Source organism: Dunckerocampus dactyliophorus, chromosome 19 (assembly GCF_027744805.1).
Source record: "Dunckerocampus dactyliophorus isolate RoL2022-P2 chromosome 19, RoL_Ddac_1.1, whole genome shotgun sequence".
Lineage (NCBI taxonomy): Eukaryota > Metazoa > Chordata > Actinopteri > Syngnathiformes > Syngnathidae > Dunckerocampus > Dunckerocampus dactyliophorus.
The window spans coordinates 19,509,712-19,534,076 of NC_072837.1; the positions used below are offsets into that span (position 1 = coordinate 19,509,712).

The 24,365-nt window shown below is 45.2% G+C and overlaps 1 protein-coding gene across 2 annotated transcripts; it reads left to right on the plus strand.

Moving 5' to 3' along the window:
* The first annotated feature begins 15 nt into the window (after positions 1-15).
* Positions 16-24,103, plus strand: magl (MAX dimerization protein MGA-like). Of its 2 annotated transcripts, none has more exons than XM_054762428.1 (22): positions 16-485; positions 1,896-3,057; positions 6,227-6,677; positions 9,864-9,960; positions 10,024-10,137; positions 10,213-10,341; positions 10,455-10,556; positions 10,632-10,953; positions 12,204-12,375; positions 12,450-12,783; positions 13,771-13,898; positions 14,108-14,240; positions 14,390-14,604; positions 15,993-16,223; positions 16,322-16,565; positions 16,638-17,113; positions 18,919-19,025; positions 19,096-19,135; positions 19,225-19,389; positions 20,376-20,487; positions 20,637-21,236; positions 22,057-24,103. In XM_054762428.1, exons 2-22 carry the CDS (start codon positions 1,925-1,927, stop codon positions 22,647-22,649), a joined length of 5,898 nt encoding a protein of 1,965 aa, XP_054618403.1. In that variant the 5' UTR covers positions 16-485; positions 1,896-1,924; the 3' UTR covers positions 22,650-24,103. The 2 variants fall into 2 exon arrangements, with proteins under 2 accessions (XP_054618403.1, XP_054618404.1); XM_054762429.1 differs by having other exon boundaries at positions 17-485; positions 12,579-12,783; positions 22,057-24,102.
* The last annotated feature ends 262 nt before the right edge of the window (positions 24,104-24,365 follow it).

A 24,365-nucleotide genomic window follows, 5' to 3' on the forward strand; every position in this document is an offset into this window, starting at 1 on the left:
CATGGTGAGGGTGTTACGTCACAACCTCGAGCGCCAGTGTTTGTGTGTGTGTACTCACGAGCAGGTAGACGACGACGAAGAAGAAGACGCCAAAGAAGTTTCTGGATTTTTTAAATAATAGTGCGAACTTCATTGAGTTTATTTTTGATTATTATTTACACCAGTACGACGAAAAAACTCCCGCGTTCCTGGCGGATCCAGCGTCATTGGTGGAAGTAAAGAAAGGGGGAGGAGTGGAGATACTGTGCATGCGCTTTCTTGGCTCCACGACGTGCACGCACAGCGGGGTCGGTCGATGCGGAGCAGCAGCAGCCCTGGCTTTGGCGTGGCTCCTCGGCCTTCCCCCTTTGCCATCTCTGCGATCGACGGATAAATAAAAACAAAAAGGATAAAGCCGGGCGGTGCAACAGTTGTGCAAGGCCCACGTTGGCTGCACCGGAGCCGAGTCGTGAGGCGTTTGAGGAAACTGCAACTTTTCCAACTTGGTGAGTGGCGGCCTGCCTGCTTCGTTCGCTGGCTCTCATTTTTTCTTTATTTCTTTTCCCAACAACTTAATTTACTTCCTTCTTTTAAAGCTCGGTGGTTTCGGGGTAGAAGCAGAAGATTGAGGACGTAAACATGGTGGCTGGGAGCCGTTTGATAGCGATTAACACCTTTGGTCAACGGCATCATGTTGGTGTGACTGTGTAGCTCTACGGCGGTGTGCTCGTGCTCACCGCTTTAAACGATGGTTATTCTATTTGAATAATATTTCATTTACAAGGTTTCGTCATCATTTAAACACGCTATAAAATACTCTTGTGGCGTGCTTATATTGTTACCGTTTTTCATTCGAGTTTATCACGGGACTATCCGGCCATGTCAGCCATGTCCTCCACGAGTAAAGACACCGAGCTGCTATTGGTCAGTCGCACCGAACAGCTCACGCTGTTATCAAAGTCCACTTTTCTCGCACTTGACTGGACTAAAATAGGTAAAAAGCTGCTCTTTTTAAAAAATTAAATGCCCATTGTGATATCTGTCATCGTTGGTCAATAGTGTTTTGATGGCTGTGACGTAATGTTACGATGACCATATGGGAAAAAAAACGTATCAAAATTTCAGTTTTAAGCTTACAGACAAATATGATAAAAAAAAAGCACGTGCACGTCTGCCTTTACAACAATAATGGTGACGATCAGAGAGGTAGAACTTGAACAAAATGTTATGTTGTTCGCGGTGGTGTATAACCACGTGCATCATATTGAGAGATGTTCCTCTTTTTTTTGCCCACCTTATGTAGCGATAGTAGAGAGTCACAATATTAGGAACACCCCTAAGCATTGTTATCATAAAAGCATGCTATTTTGAGGGGTGTTCAACTGGCAATTTGGCCCGTGGATGACATCCAACTGCAGTTTAGCCTTGCACTCCTATTTTTATAGAGCATTTTTGACTATTTTTGTAGAAGGTCCTCAAAAACAACAGTGCGTTGCCGTCATATAGAGCAGTGGTCCCCAACCTTTTTGGACCCACGGACCGGCTTTCGTTCCCACAAATCTCCAGCGGGGGAATTTATATCCATTTTCATCAAATTTGATGTACTTATTTGAATAAAACAAATTTTATGTGACTGTTTTTTTGTATCATTGCGCCTGAAAGTTTCCCGTGGCCCGGTTCAGCCCAACCGGGCAGTGGCCCAGTGGCTGAGGACCCCTGACATAGAGGATCTCTGACTAGCATTGTTTTATTACATCCTTATAAACAGCAGAGCACTCCCGTCATATAGAGGATCTTTGACTAGCATTGTTGCACATAGAGGATCTCACTGATTGTCAGTGACTAATGTAAGGATATTAGCAATATTGGGTAGTGTGACGTCTGACGTGTTTATATATTTATACTTTCCCAAACAGGATGAGGTGATTGCGCTCAGTGGACTGTGATGCCTGCTACTGACGATGAACCGGGCGGCATCATGGAGGACCAGCATGTGGAGGAGGGAAGCCTGGCTAACGCGCCCCCGTCAGGTCCCCTCCCCGTGGTCCCTTCCTCTACACCCACTTTTCCCACCGCCGCGACACCAGGCTTTGGCAGCGAAGCGTCACTGGAGAGCAAGGCGGTCTCCGTGGCGCATAGCGACGGCGTCATGCCGCTCCACTCCCCCGCCGAGGCCAGCCCGGCCAAGCCCGGCGTAGCATCGCCCACCACCTTGGACAGCACGGCGGAGACGGGCCCAGCTATCTCAGCTTCGGACTCTGTAGCGTACGCCGACAGCAGCCTGGTCCACATAACAGAATCGGCACCGGTGTCGACCGCGCCGCCGGCTTCTGATTTTGGTTCAACGCTCCAGACGGATGACCATCCTGCCGTCTTGACCTTCAGAGGTGTCAGTGTGACTCTGGAGAACGACCGTGTGTGGAAGCAGTTTTACAGCTGCGGAACCGAGATGATCGTCACCAAACACGGCCGCCGCATGTTCCCCTACTGCCGCTACCGCATGGCGGGTCTGGATCCCAACCAGCGCTACAGCCTGGTGCTCTCCATCATTCCAGCAGACACGTACAGGTACCGCTGGAACTCCTCAAAGTGGGAGGTCATTGGATTGGCGGAGCAGCAGGCAGAGAGTCCGGTGCGGGCCTTTTGCCATCACTACACGCCATGCCTCGGCTCCGACTTGATGGGCGGGCTGGTGTCCTTCTACAAGGTCAAACTGACCAACAACCCCAGGGACCTGGAGGGCCACCTCATCCTGACGTCCATGCGGCGCTACATTCCCAGGCTGCACATCATCCCCCTTCTCAACGAGGTCACACCCCCGCTGCAGCAGCCTCTTGTCATCGGTCCAGAGACCATGACCTTCACCTTTTCACAGACGGAATTCAAGGCCGTGACCACTTACCAGAACTTTATGATCACCCAGCTGAAAATTAACCACAATCCTTTTGCCAAGGGCTTCAGGGAGGACAGGGGTGACACTCCATTGCGTGGAACGGGGACGCTGCTGCTGAACAGCGAACCTCTGGGCCTACAGCCTGAGGAACAAATGGAAACCAAAGACGAACATGTGGAGCAAAGGTATGCTGTTACTTTCCCAAAAGTGCACTTCTTGTTTGCGCCATGGAGTTTTTTTTGTCATAATAGCTGGTTAACATGCATACATTTAACGAAATTCGAATCATTATTGTGTACACTTCACAAAAAGACTGCACCTTAATTCGTCCACCAAGGAGCAGAGTGATGCAAGAATCATCACAGTTTTTGGTGCCGGTCTGGATAAAGGTGCAGATCCATGGCTTAAAGGATGAGTCTAAATGATCAATATCAGCAATACACATGAGGTTCACGTCTACAGAATGTGCAATTTAGGGGTTATCCTTATTGGAGGTCTGGTAGTCTTTAACAGAAAAGGGCACTTTTTTGAATTTCTGCCCATCATCCACAATCCTTATGTGAGACATGAATACATATGTGCGTTCTAAAGATATAAAAAGAGGTAAAAAAGAGGCAGGTAATTAATGCACGTAATGGGATGCACATATTCTGCCTAGAAAGGGAGCTATAAAAACACCTCCAAAACAGGATTTTCCCTGGGATTTTTGGAAGCTGTGGTGGAGGGCTGCATGGGAGGGCGGATTACCACTGCTGTGTCGTGCCGCTGCTGCTTCTCCATTTTTTTTAAAAAAAGGAAGGATTTACATTTTTTAAATGATTTATTTATTTATTAACTTATTTAACTTTTTCCAATAACTAACCGAACATGAACCGAGAACATTGCAAAACTGTTAATTTAATGGCAAAGTTACAACATTTAATTTGCACTTTATTTACAAAGTACATCTCCACACAGTGTGCTCACTTGTCATTAAATACAGGTGTCATGTTTGAATCAACACTTATAAAACTATTAAGAGGTGAAGCAAATATTCTACTCAACATCAGCTGGTAAGCTACTGCTAGCTTACGAGCTACCTGTTGGAAACCCCTGTGATAGCATCACAGTCTAAAGCTGTACACACCACGTGTTCTGTTGCACAACTTCAACACACTGCTAGTGTTTTGAAGACAAGCATAAGTATTATAATGATAACAAGAGAGCACTTTAAAAAGTAAGTAGTGATGTTTGACGTATCCCATGAACGTAGTTAGAAGGTTAGAAAGTAGTAGCCACAGAGTTAGCTTGATGCCGCTAGCCAGGCATGTAAACAGAAATGCCAGAAAGTGGAATGAGATTGAAACGGCTGTTGTTCATTCTCCCGATAGTAAGAAACAAAGTGAAAGTCAACACAAGATGTGTCGCATATCTGGTCACTGGTCACATGCCAGCAAGGCTGACGGGCAATTCCGGTGCATGTTTATCAAAATAAAGCGCAGTGAAACATTTTTGTATTTTAAATCGTTTTCAAACTTAATTGTGCTCAATATGTGCGGAAATAATAATAACCTGTGTATGTATCTATATAGCATACATACACACTCATCAAAATCTTAAGACCAGTTGAAAAACTGCTAGCATTAGCATGTTGCACATTTGGATCTTAATGAGGTTTTAAGTAGAGCTACAATACGCAAAAGCAAGAAGGGGGTGTGAGACAAAAAACATTTTTTTGAACTTGTAATTTAAACAAAAAAAACTGAAATAGGTTGTTTATCAGCTGATCAAAAGTTTAAGACCACAGGCTATAAAAGCCCAAATGTGCTCCAAATGTTGATGTGGTGTCATCATTCCCACTGTCATGCCCTCCTGATGGTGAAGCTAAGAAGCTTTCTCTTTTTCAACATGGTGGGATTGTGGAGCTGCATAAGCAAGGCCTCTCGCAGTGTGCCATGGCTGCTGAGGTTGGGAGCAGGAAATCAGTTCAATTTGAAGTTTTGGAAAGATCCTGAGCATTATGGAACAAAAAAGTCAAGTGGTAGACCCAAGAACATCACCTGCGCTGAGCCGGAGGGTCCAATTGGCTGTCCATCAAGACACAGGGCGGGCGGTCTTCCACCCACATGAAGGCCCTCACTGGTGCTGACTGCAGTGCACTAGCCTCCTGGAAACCCTCTTTGGAGAGGTTTTTTTTTTTCTTTTTTGAGCGATGGTCTTAAACTTTTGATCAGCTGATAAACAACCTATTTCAGTTGAATTGTTGTTTTCAATCAATTACTTTTTCAAAATGTTTTTTGTCTCACCCCCTTTCTTGTGTTTGCATGTTGTAGCTCTACTTAAAACCTCATTAAGATCCAAATGTGCAAAATGATCATTCTAGCAGTTGTTCAACTGGTCTTAAGATTTTGATCAGGAGTGTGTATATATACTGTATTCACATTCATGCAATATACTACTTAAACATTTTTTTCAAGTTTTTAAAAGAAAAAAAGTAATTTTTGAGGTGTGGTGGCTTTTATTTTGTAGTGGTGCATCGCCACCACGAATTGCACGTAGCAGAAACCCTGAGGTACAACATGTAATAATGGCAGTATTGTGGGAACTTCCTTCCTGGGTGCATTGATTTCACGTAGCAACACAGAAAGGAACGCTACACCTAGCCTTTCTAGACATACAGTAGCTTTCTTTATGTTGCTTCTTTTTGTGTGTGTTTTTTTGGTGTCACAAACAAGAAAGGCCGCCTTGCTGGTGGCGGGCACAGCAGGTGTCCAATAACATGGGGAAAAAGTTCACAGATTTGTTGCTAGTCATTTTTTTAATCCAGTGGGGTCTGAATACTCACAAAAACAGCAACAAAGTCCCTAAATTGGCAACACTGATCCCTCCTGCTACATCTTCTTATTCTGTGGCAGAGCAGGTGCGTGTGAGGCGTGTTAAGAAGCAGTTCCAATGCCATCGAGCTCGAACGACAGGCTCCATTCACAAGCAGTCCCATTATAATGTGTTTACGGGCGAGGGCCAACAGGTAGCGCCAAATGTATTCGTGGCAGGCCACCACAAATTAATGAAGGTATGGGAAACACTGGCGGCACTGTCTTTAGCATGATGGCCGACTCTTCCTCCTCACTTTCCCTGTCCTGCAACAAGGGCGAATTGAGTGCGCTGCCCTGGCGGGTGAGGCCAGGCGAAGCGATGGCATTAATTGATGAACTACTATTTGCTTGTCTTTGTAACGTGCGCACACATTGCAGTCATTCACAATATACAGTAGTAACAGAATAGCACCTCAAAGGCGTCTTTTCTCAAACAGACCCAGTCGAGTGTGAACGTGTCGTGTATCTTGATTCTTTGCAACTGTCTCATGTCTCACAGCCCTCTGAGCACCAAGTCCGTGTCCCTCCCCGCTGAGCCCATCCCCCTCAACCCCACCCCAAAGGACGAGCACATCACCAGGTGTGTGACGGGCAGTCAAGCCTCGGGGGACCTTGTGCTCACCTCAAAACGTTCACTTGTGGAAGTCCAAGAAGAAGATGTGGATGATGATGATAAAGTTGATGTTGATGATGCTCCCCCCAGCAAGCAGCCGCACATGGAAGTCACCCCGAAAACACAGGTGTCATCACCATCACCATCGTTACCGTCAGCATCCGTCCAGGAGTCCCTGAAAGTGCACGGCAGGAGGAGGGGGCACTGGGCGAGATTCCGCCCAGGATGGAAATTCGCACCCTCCCCCGCAGAAGACCACAGGCCGTCATTTGGCGTCGCTACGCAACCAGAGTTGGATGAGGTGGAGGGCATCACCTTTTTGTCATTCCACACGAGAGTAAGACTCAACATTTATTCTTTTTCTTTTTTTTTCCAAAACGATGCATCAGGTTTTATTTATTAATGATTGAAAATTACATTTTTTTCTAATTAATTCAAGCATTTGATTTGACAAATAACACGTTAGCCCCCTTTCCATACCATTCAAAAGTCAAGTAAAAATGCAGTGTCCTGCTGTAATATTTTAATCTACACATCAGTTTAACTGCTAATAATAATAATGTAGCCAATTTCCTTATATTTACAGCTAACAAATTATATAAATATACGTACATACATCATATTTAAAATACAACTCATATATATACGTAAATATATATATATACACACACACACACACACACACACACACACACACGTGTTTGCCCCTTGCTGATTTCATATTTTTTTTGCATGTTTGTCACACTTAAATGTTTCAGATCCATCCATCCATTTTCTATGCCTCTTGTCCTAATTGGGGTCGCGGGGGTATGATGAGAGACTTGTCGCCAGTCAGGGCACATATAGACAAACAACCATTCACACTCACATTCATACCTATGGACAATTTAGAGTCTCCAATTGACCTAACATGCATGTTTTTGGAATGTGGGCCGAAACCGGAGTAACCGGAGAAAACCCACACACGTACGGGGAGAACATGCAAACTCCACACAGAAATGCCCAGCGGAGATTCCAACCCAGGTCTTCCAGATCTCCTGACTGTGGATAACCACTTATCCACCGTGCGGCCCATGTTTCAGATCAACAAACAATTTTAAATATTAGTCAGTGACAACACAATCTGAATACAAAATCCTGTTTTTAAATGAAACTTTTTTATTAAGGAAGACAGATCCAAACGTGTTATGTTTTGCCCCAGGATGCTCAGGCATGTCAAAATAGGTCTTTATTGTCCAAGAACTGAGCGCACTAAGAGCAGCACGGCTCACTAAGGCTGACACAACAAAATGTAAAAATACAAAAGTCCAAAGCAAAGTAGCATAAACTCACCATTAAATCACTTCCAATAATCCCATGAAAACGTAATAGTGCAGCATTGTCCCAGTGACAATACTGTGCTTAACAAGCCTGCTGATTGCTAACGAGGAACAGCTGAGACCAGTAGCTGCCTCAGAACAAGGTCGAGAGAACTCAAAAGCATAAGTGTCACCTGTCATGTGGAACATGACAAAACCTACATGGCCCTGTGTGAAAAAGTGATTGCTCCCTGTTAAAACATAACTTAACTGGTTTATTACACCTGGGTTGAATTTCACTCGCCACACCAAGGCCTGATTACCGCCACACCTGTTCTCAATCAAGGAATCACTTAAATAGGACCTGTCTGACAAAGTGAAATACACCAAAAGATCCCCAAAAGCTAGAAATCATGCCAAGATGTAAAGAAAATCAGGAAGAAATGAGAAAGAAAAAACTGAGCTCTATCAGTGTGGAAATAGTTAGAAAGTAATTTCTAAAGCTTTGGGACTCCAGCGAACCACAGTGAGAGGCATTATCCACAAATGGCCAAAACATGGAACAGTGGTGAACCTTCCCAGGAGTGGCCCGCCAAACCAAATGACCCCAAGAGCGCAGCCACGACTCATCTGAGAGGTCACAAAAGACCCCACAACAACATCCAAAGAACTGCAGGCCTCACTTGCTTCAGTTAAGGTCAGTGTTCATGACTCCACCATAAGAAAGACACTGGGCAAAAACAGCCTGCATGACAGAGTTCCAAGACCAAAACCACTGCTGAACAAAAAGAACATTAGGGCTCGTCCCAGTTTTGTCAGAAAACATCTTGATGATCCCCAAGACCTTTGGGAATACTGATGAGACAAAAGTTAAATTTTTTGGAAGGTGTGTGTCCCATTTTATCTGGTGTAAAAGTAACGGCACATTTCAGAAAAAGAACATCATAGCAAGAGTAAAATGTGGTAGTAGTGTGATGGTCTTGCAGTTGTTGCTGCTGAGGGGGACCCAACCAGTTATTAAGTTTAGGGTGCAATCACTTTTTCACACAGGGCCATGTAGCTTTGGATTTTTTTCTCCCTTTTAATAATAAAAAGTTTCATTTAAAAACTGCATTTTGTGTTGAGGTATGTTGTCATTGACTAATATTTACATTTGTTTGATGATCTGAAACATTGTGTGACAAACATGAAAAAAAAAAAGAAATCATGAAGGGGGCAAAGACTTTTTCACGCCACTGTATAACTCGTTAGCATATCGACTAGGGATGTTCGATAATATCGGGCTCGATATTGGCAAAAATGTGATATCAGTAGATATCGGCATTGGCTTGGGTTTTTGTCTGATAATGAAAACCGATGTTAAAAATGTTGTATAGATGGATATTTTAATGTTCACATGGCCAGGATGACACCACAGTTTGTTCGCATACAGTGCAAGCCCACCTCCTTTGCAAATACAAATAAGCTGCACTCCCTGAAGGTCTGGACGTTCTTGCCAGCTCGTAAGGTACCGAAGGCTTGAATTTCCACTTCTTTGCTAGCCGCTTGACTTTCATCTTCGCCCGGACTGTGCTGCCTCCATATGAAGGAGTAAACAGGACAAGGATGAGGGACGTCGCGCTCATGGTACGTACAAATGTGCTTGAATGAGAAAACAGAGCTGCTTGTAAGGCAGCCACTCGTGGCAGCGGTGTTAATGCCACGGCAGGAGATATGTGATGTTACACATATTGGTAATTGAGAGTTGGACAGTATCGGTGAAAAAAGAAAATAGATATTTTAATCATCTCCAAGGGAAATTTACATTTCCAGCAGCTGTGCAAAAATGTCATAGTGAACTTAATCACAAAATAGAACAACCAAGGCAAGACACGAGACATAAGAAAAATACGAAAATAGAATGAATAAATAAATACGGAACAGATCATGTTAAATTTGTACTGCAATAATACATAAATATACATAATAAGGTAATAAGTCCAGCCCAGGAGATATGTCACGTTACGCATATCGGTATCGGTTGATAACAGAAGTTGAGAGTTGGACAATATCGGGATATCGGTTATCTGCAAAAAAGCCGGCATCGGACATCCCTAGTATCTACATGTGGTGTTTTACAAAATATCACATTTTTCACTATGTGGCCCTCACTCGAAAAAGTTTGGACACGCTGAACTAGATACCCTGAAACCTCCTTCCAGTTCATACTTTTACTGGTGTCACAGGAGGCCCTGGAGAGTCATGTCAGAGCCTTTCCCGCCAATCCGGCCTCGACAACACCGTCAGATTCCTCAGCAACTCCCACGCAGTCCAAAAAGACGGGTAAGAAGCTTGTGACGACCAAACGTTGCCTTGCATTTTCTTGATGCCTTTGGGATGTTTCAGAGGAGCTGATCCTAGAGACGCTTGAGGAGAAGATTTGTCGCCTGGAGGCCATCTTACTGAAGGACCTCAAAGTTATCAAACACAGACAGGTCATCCACCCTGTCCTCCAGGAGGGTGAGTGGACACGCACTTTGACGATGCAGTCCTTAAATCTTACCAAATCTGTACTACTACCTGTGTTCTATTTAGTGGGTTTGAAGTTGAGCTCCCTTGACCTCACCAAGTCCATCGACCTGCGTTACCTGGGGGTTCGCCTGCCGCTGCCCCCCTTGGAGCTGCCAAGAGCAGACAATGGCGGCACCTGTATGGGCACTGACGGTAAGTTGCACTCATCAGTTCTATAATGAACAGAATAAAGGAGTAAATGCTATTTATGCGGTGTTGAACAGTGTTGTGAAAGTGAAAGCTCTTGCATTGTGCTTTCTGTGCAGGTGAGGGATTGCCCTTCATCTCCCGAACAGGAAAGACAAGTGACATAACCAAAATAAAGGGTTGGAAAAACAAGTTCATTCAAAGCAAGCAAGCAAGTGATGGTGAGGGGTTTTTTTTAAACCTTGCAATGAATGGCGAGTAAATATGACCTCAATAGACTCATTTGACGTATTTAGCATCCCAAAAGAACCACTCAGCCTTCTGCAGCAACATGCTGGATGAGTACCTGGAGAGTGAAGCGCAGCAAATCAGCGAGCGCGCCGCCGCCTTCTCCACCAGCCCCGAGGTGGCATCGGTGGCCTATCAGCTGCCAGAGAAAAGCTCCAGCTACGTTAAAACGCTTGACAGCGTGCTCAAGCGGCGCAAGGCCGCCCTGGGCGTCAACAGGCCGTGCCCGCGGTCCTTCAAGCCCCTCCTTTATGCCGCCTTGATGTCACCGGCTCCAGGGCTGGCGAAACTTGCAGCGGAAGATGCTAGTGCTGGTTCTGATCCACAAAGGTAATAACTTGATGGCTTTTTCCTACTATTGTTGCTGTTCAGGCAAAATTGAATTGAAAATCACATTTGTTTTTTAATGAGAATAAGGGATTTGAAATTAGTGTTAGGGGTGCCACAGTAGTGTGTTGGAATCTTTAGACAGTTTAAAAGTGCTTTCATAAGCCTTACTGATAGCACTCCGTCTTGTATGTCTGTACAGTCGCAATTCCAATATCGCTCGCTCACTATCACGGCTTTTCAATAATGGCTGTTTCATAGTTGACTGTGGACAAGTTACATGTAGTCTTGTGGTCACTTGGCATCAGTAATGTTATGAGACATGACGTTAGACTACATGACCTTTCATGGAGACTGGCTACCAAGCCAGCACAGCTGAGCCGTCATGCTATGGCTGAGAAGGTAAAGGGTCTCCTCTCATTCCATGTGGAAGTGGTACATTTTTGACTTCTTTGACCTTCTTCCCCATTCCGTTTGAAACACTTAAGTTTAGAATAACTAAATTGGAGAGGCTAACTAGATAGCTTGCTGTGCTAGCGTTGGCCGTTTGTTATGTCCCTGCAGTGATCGTGTTGCCTGCGCAATGTGATGTAAACAAAGAATAATAGGAGTGTAAACGTGACTATGGGGTGTTATTTCATGTCTAGAGGTTGCTAATAACGTTAAAAGCCGTTTTTAGAAAGTCATAAACAGGTTTTCTATGCTCTAACTGCGAAAATATTCCGCTTATTAATATTGAATTCTCCGAAATTCACTTATCGCGGCCGGGTCTGTAACCAATGAACCATAAATGAGGGTCAACTGTACAGTGGTTCCCACAGGACTGCAGTCTAATTTTGGCGTCTATTTGTGGGGGGTAGGTGGCATCGTTGTACAGTTTGCATGATGCAAAATTCGGCCAGAGTGGAGATTTTCACAAACTCTGACTGTGTGTTTGTGTGATGGTAAAACTGAGCTTTTGTTTTGTGAAATATGTGACATTATCTCGAGTTTTTGAATGTTATTCAATAACAGAACATCAAGTTATTGAGTGGTAGGTGTTTTTGTGCGTGTTTGGTGCCCATAGACAGGCTTTAAGGGGACACATTACAGTAAAACATCACATTTACATAACAGGAGAACTTTTAAAACCCAAAGAACCTGGGTAGATAGATGTAGCAGCTGAAATGGGAATGTATCTTTTGTTTGTGATGCATGTATTTGTCTGCTTGGGTACGGCAAAGAATTGACTTTTCTGTTCCGTCTATCCTCAGTTCTTCCAAGCAGACGTCCCCGAGCTCCAGCCTGAGCAGACCTTTGTGCGACCCACAGGTTCAGTCCAAGCTGATGGACATGGAGGCGGAGGCCGTCAGCCAGGGATGGGAGAGAACGCAGGTGACGTCAAAGAGGATGTCGGCTGCTCTGTCTGTCATGTTGACTGAAAAGGTAGGAAATAGGTGCGTGTGTGTTGCTCGATGATGTCAGTAAAGAAATTAACATTATTATGTTTGTGGAGTCAGAATTCTCGATACAGCTGGAGTGGCCAGTGTACATGTCAACAAACGGTGTTCATACAGCATCCATCAGGTCCAGAGACCTGCAGAAATGACCTTGAGACCTCTCCTGCTCCTCCTCCTGTTTTTGATCAGACGCCGCACCGCCAGGCTCTGCAGAGATCTCCCCCGCACCTGGACCACAATGCCACAGGGCCAGAATGTGGCCAGGAGTTCTGCAGGCTGGGCTGCGTTTGCCCCAGCCTCCAATATCCCAAAGCTGGCCCCCACCACTGCCGGCAGCCCGAATGCATGTTGGGCTGCACCTGCTACCAGCACAAAACAGCTGAAGCGACTCAGGGTAAGATGATTGCACTTTGTGATCATAAGGTGCCTTTGAAGTTGTACAGTCATTGGCTGTTGCCAAATAGCAGTTATTACATCACAGCATGTCACCATGAAAGTGTGCCCCCTAGTGGCTGGGAGCAGCACAGGCATGACAACAAAGCGCGGTGCTGTTTTGAAGCACCTGTTGCACAATAACTCCATGCAAAGATCTTCTATATCAGTGGTCCCCAACCTTTTTTGACCCACGGACCGGCCTTTTGTTCCTACAAATCTCCCGCGGACCGGGGGGGCGGCGGGGGTGTCGTACATTATAGCGATCTAATTTATCTTATTTATTATGTATTGTGTAAAACTAAGACATGAATAACATCAAATTAAAAGCACAAAATGAATGGCGACCCACCGTCCACCAGTTCAAGTTCCTGCCTAGTTTTTCCAGAGAGATGATGACATCGCTAGCATGAATTAACTTGAGACAAATGTGCACATTAGCACTCAATATGTCATCCAAACTTACCTTCATGCATTCCCGCGTAGTATCAGCATTTATACCACATATGAGGTGAAAGAAAAATGCTCCAGTATATAAAAAAAATACAGTAGTAGTCTATCTGTGCAGCATGAGATAAAGTTAGCACACCCACAATGGACATGCGTCAAGTGAGACGGGTGTAACGGGGAATCCGGCCACTTTTCAAAATAAAACACCAAAAAAGAAATAATGGAGGTTATTTTTTCTTTCTGTGCGGCCCGGTACCGGGTCGCGGCCCGGGGGTTGAGGACCACTGCTCTATAAGACAGGATTGCTCTGGTGCTGTGGCAGAAAGTACTAGTCAAAGATCCTCTCTATGACAGTGCTTTAGTGTATTTAGGAATGTGTTAGTCGCTGCCTAGCCGGGCCCTGGTTATTATCCTGTAGGTCCCGCTTATTGTTTTGCTTTGCTGCCACTTTTATGGCTCACAACCTTCACACAGATTTTGGTTTTTGTGTTTTCGCCAGCAAGGTCTAGTAAACTGTGGAATCACAACATTTTGGACAAGGATCTCGAGCCGCTTTTTTCTCCAAAAAGCCTCAGCGCGTCCCTTCTGAAGACACCTAAAGCCTGCAGTGCTCCTCTGCTGCAAAAGGTACAAAAAAAAACAATCCTCCACATTTTTGTTTTCATTGACTTCAGTGCTTTTATTTATTTTTTCTACTCTTATCTTTGATCACTTCATGAGCCTTTGTCTATTCCCACACACACTTTTTATTCTTTTCCCTCGCTATAGGAAAAGGGTGATTATTTGAAATGTAAATATTTACGCTTGCCACATGAAAAATGCCAACATGATTGCAGATTAAGGAAGAGGACAAGGATCCGGTGTATAAATACTTGGAGAGCTTCTTGACGTGCGCCCGCGTACGGACGATCGATAGCGACCCGCCGGCTCAGCTCACCATCGAGCCCAATGGCATCGCCACACTAAGCGGTAAGACTGTGTCATCGGTATTTATTATGAACCATCTTGCGCTCCAGAGTGTGACTCCTGTGCGTGCGTGCGTGCGTGCGTGCGTGCGTGCGTGCGTGCGTGCGTGCGTGCGTGCGTGCGTGCGTGCGTGCGTGCGTGTTTCCCGATAGAAAGCACGGCGTCCAAACAAGTGGCAGTTAAAAAACACATCGAGATCCAGTCGGCGTGCTGTTGGGAAAAAGACACCCAGATGGTCCTGGAGGCCCTGTGCCAGCGCATGAGTCAGAACAAGCTGTCCGACTCGTTCACCGTGGGACCGTATCACATCCACCCCATCATGAGGATCTTCATAAAGAAGCCCAGCGGAGCCGTCCTCACCTACAGGGTGAGTTTGCACAAACAGCACGAGAAGACAAGGGTGCGGTGGACTCAGACAGGCTTTGTTAATCACGAGGACCTCTGCCAAGGCTAAAACATGAGTGTGATTACCATCCAGGATCTGATAAGATTTGACAGAAAGAAGCACCTGAAATCAATATCAAGAGAGACACACCTGTCATTTCAGTAGCAAGGCACTTTTGCTGCATGCTTTCAATGGGAAAAAGTAGCATAACCTGGTAGGCAAATTAAAAAATTAAAACTAAGCGGTGAATAAATGGAAGTAACCTTTTGTTGTAGTGTTGTTTTTTTTTCAAATCCTTAATATGTCAGCATGTGTACATTAAGCCACAGTTTTTAAATGAAAAAAATAGCGATGCAAGATAATTATCGGGCCGATATGATGGAATCATGACGCCATACCGATAACATTAAAAATAGCTCAGACAACTGATCATTTAAAAAAACACTCCAATGAGGCAAGATTACCGGTACTGTGTGAGTGAGCAAATCAAGCGCTCCTTTTTTCTCCTGCCTGTGACGTTAACGGCCTGTCATAACTTCCCCTGAGCTCACTTGTAAACAAACGTTCACTTTCAGAGACATTTTGCACGCTAGTTGTACCAAATGCTCCGCGATGGGGGGAGGGGAAACCCACTGAGAACACAAAAAACCTTATCAGCCACCTATGTAACAATATATAACTATTATATTATTGTTCCATTTAAGCAAAATGAAATGGATTTCATCTGGCTGAAACTTCAACCAAGGATATACAGCACATTTTTGTTACAGTTTTTTTAATTTAATTAATTAAAAAAATCTATTATAATCAATAATAATTATTATGATGTATTATTATATATCTATATATTATTCTTATTAACTATTATATAAAATGTCCATTATTTAGTTATCCATCCATCCATTTTCTATACCGCTTCTCCTCGTTAGGGTCGCGGGAGCATGCTGGAGCCTATTTCAGCTGACTTGGGGCGAGAGGCGAGGTACACCCTGAACTGGTGTCCAGCCAATGGCAGGGCACATATAGACAAACAACCATTCACACTCACATTCATACCTATGGACAATTTAGAGTCACCAATGTTTTTGGAATGTGGGAGGAAACCGGAGTACCCGGAGCAAACCCACACACAGGGAGAACATGCAAACTCCACACAGAAATGGAGAATCGAACCCAGGTCTTCCCGATCTCCAGACTGTGACTGTGTGGCCAACGTGCTAACCACTAGACCACCGTGCGGACCTACTGTATTTAGTTATTATTTTTAACATAAATATCTTTACAAATGTTTCCACCCCATCCAATGTGTGCATTCCTACCAAAATGTAGGAATTTAATACATGTGTGTTGGTGTATCGTCCCCACTGCAGGTACACATCGGTCGAAGTGCAAGAATTACCTTGGGCAACAACAACATGGAGGAGGAGGAGCAGGAGGATGCTGAATTCGCTAACAACAGCTGTGACGAAGAGCAGGTCCTGGCGGAGGTCGAGGGCTCGAGGCTGTTGGGAGTCACGCCCTTCCTGAGTGGCGTGATGTCTGCTGGCGTGATGGTCGCCAGGATGAAACCCGTCGGTGTCCAAGAGTCTGGACTCATAGTGGTTGGTGTGCAAAATGCATTCGCATAATAAAAGTACATGCCTGCTACTCTCTTCAGTTGAGTAAAAGAATCCTATTTTTCCTACCCTTTTCGTCACAGGTCAACGGGAAGTCCTACAATCAGGCGCGGCTGTTGTTGGGCAGCATGGGCTCCCTGCACCCGGCCAACCGGCTGGCAGCGTACGTCACTGGAAGGCTGCAGCCCAGCGTGGACATCCCTTTGAAAACCGACGGCGGACCGAAACACGACCCGGCTGCTAAACAGAGCTTAAAGGTCGCCGGCAGACTGCTTCCCCTTGTGGTCTCGGCGAAGAACAGCACTGACGTGAAGACGCACCCATTGTGTACGTGTCCCTTTTATTCATTTTATGGAGCACACTTTCACCAGCTTGATTTATCTGCTTCTTTTTCCTCAGTTCACTTGTTAAAAGCGCAGCGTGAAAACAAGGAGGCTGAGACTCTGCCGCAGCAAGCTCCGACCTCATCCCTCAACCAGAGATCAGCGCTGGGGCCCCTAGGCGCCTTCCAAAGGCCCTCATGCTCGCCCGTCTCTCTTACAGTGTCGCCCTCGCTGAAAACTCCCAGCTTCCTGAGCCAGAGCGGGACCTACTGCTTCAGGATCTGCCCTCCGTCCAACCCGGTCCAAGGAGACCAGAAGCAGCCGGGCATCTCCTTGCCGGGGGGCTTCACCCTCATTCAGCTGCCAAAGCCGGAAGCTGCGCCCACGGGGCTGCAAACGGCAGGGACCGACGAAACCTGTAAAGTGGCGGAGGAGCCGGGGGAGGTGACAAAGGCCATTATTGGAACGCTTTCAGGGACAGAGGGGGTCATCCTGATTTCTTCTTCTTCCGAAGATGAAAGCTCCGACTCGGGCTCGTCTGACTTGAGTGACGTGAGTGACACTTTAAGTGTTATGACTTGGCATGTGCTTCATGATATACTGTGACGTATTGGATGGAATTGGCCATGAATCAATGGCGTGCGCTCTTGATTCAGTGTCAACATCACCATGTCAGCTAATGATGCATACTACCTGAATTACAAGTTCTCTCACTAAATGACATTAATGAAATGAAGTGACACTTGTGGCGCCCCCTATGGGATGCGGACAAAATTCATTGGAAGACATTCTGTCATCCTTTGTAAGTTGCTTGAAGGCGGCATGTTTTTCAACCAGTCTTGCTCAAATTTGACACGTGCTCGTCAGTCGCTGAGAGCACTGCCAACATTTAAATGACACTTTATTTGCAAAGCACATCTCCACTCAGTGTGATCAGGTGTCATCTTTGAATAGAACTAAGAGGGGAAGCAAATATTCTTTGGTAAAGTAGTCAACATCAGCTGGTGAGCTACAGCTAGCTTACGAGCTACCTGTTGGAGACCCCTGTGATAGCATCACTGTGATAGCATTGATAATTATGACGCACTCGATAAATTGACATGTGCACGTATGCGTGTGTGTTTCATGTGCTCGTCTCTGTGCCACACAGGCTGGATGACCAGAGGGTTCACTCTGCATGTGTCTGTGTGCATTGCTTCTATAGTGGAATGAACGGAGAGAGTGAACCCTCGTCTCATTCAGCCTCTTTGTGGAGGCGGGGCTACAAGTGAGTGGCTACAGATTGCTAGCAGTTAGCCTCGTGAGACGGAATACGCTAACATGAATGAAGGCACAAAAGTGATGGCTTCTGAGGCGAATGCTACAGCCAACAGCCCCGGTGTGGGAATATTTTGGTATTAAACAGAATGAACGAGGTGAGCGGATGAGCACCGACGACCGACATGGACAGTTGTCTCAACTGGGAAAAAAAACTCCCGATGGTGGTGCCTCGGGCAGCGGAGACTTCGTCTAGACAGTCAACGCTAACTGAGGCGTTTGGTCGGCAATGTAAATATAAACAAAACAGTGCAAAATGGTGCGCGCTCACAGACAGGGTCGCTCGCTACATTGCAAAAGAAATGCAACCATTCAATGGCATCCATTTTAAACAACATGCGTACAGGCAAATAATGTGTCGAGCTAATGTGGCTCACACAGGTACACTATACTTGAGTACCTTCCTCTCATGACAATTAATGAAAAAATGTTGTCTATCAACTATCGACCAGCAACATTTGCAATCGTGGCAGGCCTAATTCTCATATTACGGCTTTTTTCTTTAATATTTCAACTTTATGCTACTAAAATAGCATTATTTTCCCTCATAATATTACGAGTTTAGATAGATATTCTCATGAAATGGCAGATTTTTTTCTTACAATGCAACTTTTTCCCCTTAATATTTTGACTTTATTCTTGTAAAATGACTGCTGATTTTTCCATTTTAGCTTTTGCTGCTTTTTTTTTTTTTTTTTTAGTTTTCCTGTTAAATAATATTATTAGAACTTTAAAAAAAAAAAAAAAAAAAAAACAGCCACAGGCCAAAATGGCCCTCGGGCCGCACTTGGGCCACCCCTGCCCTAAAGTTCCAGTTGGTGTTTTGTGGAGCGCATGAGCTATGTGAGTAGTCGATCTGACTTGGGGGGTTTGAATAACTGCGCCACCGTGTGGTGTATTTGTACAGGCAGCACAGTAGGGGTGCATGTTGTGACACATTTTCACCTTTTTATGTGCAGTGAGCCATCATGGAACATGACTGCATGTCGTCGTAGTGTTGTTAAAGCAAATGCCTCATATTCTCCTTACGCTCTCCCCAGGAGAACTCCTCTGTGGACATCGAGACTGTGGAGGAGGCCAAACAGAAAAAGGCCATTGCCAGATTGAAGGAAATGGCCAAGGAGTCAGAAGGAACCAAAATCTTGCCGTATGTTTTCCTGAAGCAGAGGATTTTACCTTTTGCATGTCTTGACTTTGACATCTCGTTTCTCTTCCAGTCATCGCTCTGCTGTCGATGATGCATGGCTTAAAAAGCAGGTATGGCATTTAAACACCGAAGATGGCATATATTGTACGTGCAGTTTCTTTCCTTATTTTCGGACATTGATTCTGTTTTACTGCTTCAGGAAAGCAAAGACGATGAGGACGACGCTAGCTGTCTGCTGACCAAGAAGCGAAGGCAGCACACGGTGCTGGAGAGACAGCGGCGCTTTGAGCAGCGGGCCCTTTTCGACGGGCTCCAGGACGTCCTGGAAAAACAGGCAACCTCCAGACTGCACCTTCTCACAATGGTCGGTTTCACGCGACACCAGCAAATAGTGGGGAAAAACCCAAACAATGCACACGATCGCGAAAATGACACCTATAATACGCCTCACACGTTTTTATAAAAATAACAATTTATTTACACCATGCATCTATTTACAACACCATGAACTATTTATAACTTTCATATTGCACAGGAGTTAAAATTCAAGCAGAGCTCTTATCAAATGCACTTCTGCCACCTTGTGGCCGTTTTTATGGCTTAAAACCGCTTGAAAAGTGACCTCTTTTATTTTGCACTTGAATCATCACCTCTTTTTGCCTCTTGCGCAAAAAAACATAAATTCCGTATGAATACGTCTTTGGTATTGAATGAGTTAATAGTCTCCTGTATGGTCCACGGGCTACTTTTATAGCTGTAAGAGCTTCCAACATCACTTCCTGTCTACCCCTCACTCACCTCCCCTAGGGCACACATTTATAGCAACACACACACACAAGCACCAGTCTTATGTATGTCTTAAGTGGCTTATTTTCTCTTATGTCTACTATGTTGGGTAATAGCAGTGTAAAGGTGACTATAGAGGTGTTAGTTCATGTCTAGGAACCTCTAATTATGTTTAAAAAAGCATGTTTAGAAGGTCATAAACAGGTTTGCTATGTCTTATGTTTTATTTTCTCTTACTATGGGTACTACAGTATATCGGGTAATAGGAGTGTAATGATGACTATAGGGGTGTTAATGATGACCCTCTAATGATGTTAAAAACCATATTCAATTATTGTAAACAGGTTTTCTATGCTTTAACTATGAAAATGTTGTATTTATAAGTAAGGAGGAACCAATTACCTTTGATAAAGGAGGAATTACTGTGATTAAAAAAACCCAAAACATTCTGATAAGAAATCTGCAAATATGCGGGGCCGTGAATGCTGAAATAGAAATACATTAGGTGGGGATCGGCTGTGTTGAATTGTAAGCTCACCTGTGGTGGCCTTGTGTTGCTGGCAGGCTACTAATGAGATCCACATGCTGACTGCCATGGCCAACAGCCTGCTGGAGACCAAGAACCAGCTGGCTCGGATTCAAGCGCTCCACCTGAAGAAGCTGTCTTCCTTGTCTGGTGCGTTTCTGCTGCTCATATTGCCCATGTTGGACACTTGATTCATCTCCAAGAGAATCTTTGGCTGCATCTGATCACGTCTCCCCAGAGTTCAAACAAACCTCTAGATCAACTTGAATGTTTTTTTTTGTTTGTTTGTTTTTTTTTAGGGAAGTCAGAGGAACGGATCCAAAGCAACCTGAAAATCCTCTTCAAGAGGTTGAAGGGCAAAGGCAGCTCCAGCACATCGGAGCCTCTCTTCATGCCTCAGCAGCACCAGTCCACAGCTGACCCCCTCAAACTGGTGACCACCCCGCTGCCAGCGGCAACCACCCAGCCCAAACCGCCAGCGGCAACCACCCAACCCAAGCTGCAGTCACCGCCGACCCCGACCCCACTTCCAGCAGCAACCATCCAGCCCAAACTGTCAGCGGCAACCACCCAGCCCAAGCTGCAGTCGCCTCCACCCCCACCGCCAGCCCCAGTACTGCCGCTGCCTCCTCCCCCAACCCCATCTTTACCTGAACCAGTGCACCAACCTCACCCCCCTTCAGTTCCGCCTCCGGCAAGCAATCCCTCCCCGCCGCCCCAAAGTGATGCCCAACCACTGCTTCCCTCCGACCCCCCAAAGCCACCCCCTCCCCCTCAAGCGCCATCAGATCCTCCTCCTCCTGCCAAGGTGACCGTGACTCCACCCACGCAGCCTTTATCGCTGCCTCTGATTCGTTCCAAGACTGGCAGACTCATCCTTCCCTCGTGTCTGAAGCCACGTAAGTTTCCTCCTCATGGTGCCCGCCGCAGCTTCAATGTCTGTCAAGTTCGCATCCAAAATGGAGTGGCCCAGCAAGGCGTCCTGTATTCGGGCACACGCGGTGACGCCACGGAGGTCTCTAGCAAACCAACGTTTGAAATGTAGCGACGCTGGCGTTTCATGTGGCTGATGTGTGCTCCATGGGGGGTTTCCCTCTTAAAGTGAATGCTTGTTTACAAGTGAGCTCACAGGTGGGAGAAAAAAGGAGCGCTCGATTTGCTCACCTGCACTGTACGGGTAAACTCTCCTCGTTGGAGCGTTTTTTCATGCTATTGGCTTTATCAGTATGAGAATTCCCTCATAGTCCAATAATTATGGCGCACCTCTAGTAAATATTTATAGGCTTCAGAGATTTGTGTTCATTTTTTAAAAATGTTTATATTTTTTAAATTGAATTTAAAGGTTTTTAAATGGACAGCAACAGTCCACCATATTTCCTCATAGTGGCCCCTGCTGGAATAGATGCCGTACCTCCATTCGAACACACAATAGTTGATATGCAGCAGTGTTGCAGTCTCATTTCCAGTTTGCATAATTGTCCATTATGCAGAACTCTCACTCAGTGTTTGTGTGTGGACGCTGAGCCTTTTGGTTTGTCTCGTAGGATACGTTTTATTCAAATGCATATTTCTGTCATTTTTTAGGATAAATGATTAAAAATGTCTAAAAATGTAGGCCTCCCCCCAGGTTAATGCCTGCCCCCTGATAGAAGCACATGAGTGAATGTGTATTTGTAAGCTGTGTGTATTTATTGTAATGTGTGTTTTTTGTTGTGGCAGCTGTCCAAGGCGTCTACACGCTCATGTTCAGGAACCCCACCCAGGAAGGAGAGATGGACTCCGTCCTCAGCATACGGACGTCCAACGTGACCTCTGACAAGAACCAGGACCAAGTTTCTCCGGCAGACTCGGCGAGGCCTCAGGACGCACCCGGCCAGTCCTCGCCGAACGTCTCATCTGGCAGCGCCGCATCGGATGCCGGGCAACCCAACGTGAAAACATGTGGCGAGAAGCGGCATCCCCTCAAAACAGATCCCAGCCCGCCTGTCGTACATCGACCCAGAGGTCGACCGCCGAAGCACGCCAGAATCCCCCCGCCTGCAAAGGACAAAAAATGTTTGGTGAGCGTGAAAACGAGAAGGAACGCCCCGCCGTGCAAACGTCCCAGGGGGAGACCTCGGAAGAAGCCACTGGTGGTGGGACACGGAGAGGACAACTTCGCCCACGTCACCGCCACCGCAGACTCCTCTGGAGGTGGCAGCGGGTCACGGCCACGAACACGGGCCTCACTGGGTAAGAACTTCCCCAGCGCCAAGAGGCGGTCCTGGATAGACCTCGAGATGGAGCTGGAGCCTGAATCTGAGTCAGACTGAGTCTGCGTGGGTTGGAATCACTACAGTGGGAAATACAGGTCGCTAATCATCACCTGATGTGCCTAAGTGTGTGTGTGTCTGTGCGTGTGTGTGTCTGTGTGAGAATGAATGTAAAGGACCAGAGTCACTGTGAAACACTTAATGCTGCTTAGTTAGCTTGCGGACCGCTCTTACTTTATCAGGTACGTAAATTAATCCTGCTGAATGTTTGCATGATGTATGATTGCTCACACACACACACACACACACACACACACACACACACACACACACACTCTTTTGTTTAGGTAAATGCCACATGGATTTAAGTTGACAATAAATGGGTGTGAAAGGTGAAAAAGCAATTAATGGTAAATACTGTACTTTGTTTTAACGTATGCTCGGCATTAAAATGCACTGAATCATTATTTCCACACACAAACTGGGAAAAGCTGTCTTATACAAATGATGATTTTTTTTTTTTTTCCCAGTGGTTGAATGTTGTTTTTTGGTGGAAGACGTCAACCTTTTCTGGGTTACAAGCAACACAAGAGCCACGTGTTGTATCAAAAGGAATATTGTAATTTTTTTTTTTTTTACTGTGATTGTCACTGTTCAGTTCGTGTAGCCTTGTCAAATAAAAATAATAAAACAAAATAATTAGGGCTGTCAAATGATTACAAATTGCAATCAAATTAATCAGTTTTCACACTAACTGCATTATTATGATCCATGAGGTGTTGCGTTCAAAGACAACACGTAACGTAATTCATTGTAGTTTTGAGTAGATGTATTCTCTAAGACGTCCGAGTAAACTTGAATACAGCAATTTGTACTTCCGCAGTAAAACTTGGTGAGAGAAGAATTATGTACTTACTGTTTTTCTTTGTATTTCTGTTTATCTAGACCACGCATACATACGGAGCCACCGAGGGGACAGAAGGAAAAAAAAGATGGGTAAAAAGATGAATTATTGCGTTCACTCGTCATCTCGCAAAAGTATGTGACGCTACAGGACACACTTCCGGTCATAGCTTGCCGACACAGCGAGTGGAAATGCGTGATTTAATTTCCATCTTTACCATTTCCGCATCCCTCACTGCACACTTGTATAAAGTGATATTGTAACTACAGGAACAATTTTTAAATTCCGTGATGGTTAATCGGCTCGTCTTTTGAAAAATAAAATGTCAACATCCGGTCCTAGTTAGTGTTGCTGGAAACTCTGAGTACTGCTAGTACTGCAAAGGAAATACATTGATTATCCATACATGGGAGTCTTTCACTTGTGTGCACTGCTTGTCTTGTCGGTAAACACTCATATCAGAAACTCAACCAATGTGCTGCTTTGAAGTTTCAACGTCCTGAACACGGAAGTAGTGGACGTACAATGCTGTTATTGTAAACAGTTTTGCGAAATCTAGCAAAAATTTGTCTTTTTTTATTTACCCATCAATCTTTTTTTCTGTGTCCATATTTATTGCTGTGATTTTCGGAGTGTCAGTGAAAGCACCTCGCTGTAGTGTAGTCACAATGAGGAAGTGTACTAGTTGGCCATAGATATGTGGTGATGGAATTGCTCTGCTGCTATGTGTTCAGGTCAGAATAAAGTTATAAAAGAGCAGCAGGCTCTGTGGGGATGCTGTTGTGGCTTGTGTGCTGTCATAACAGAGATGTGGCTTGTAGGCCCGTCACCATCACAAATATTGCTGGACAATAATTGTCCCACAAATTATT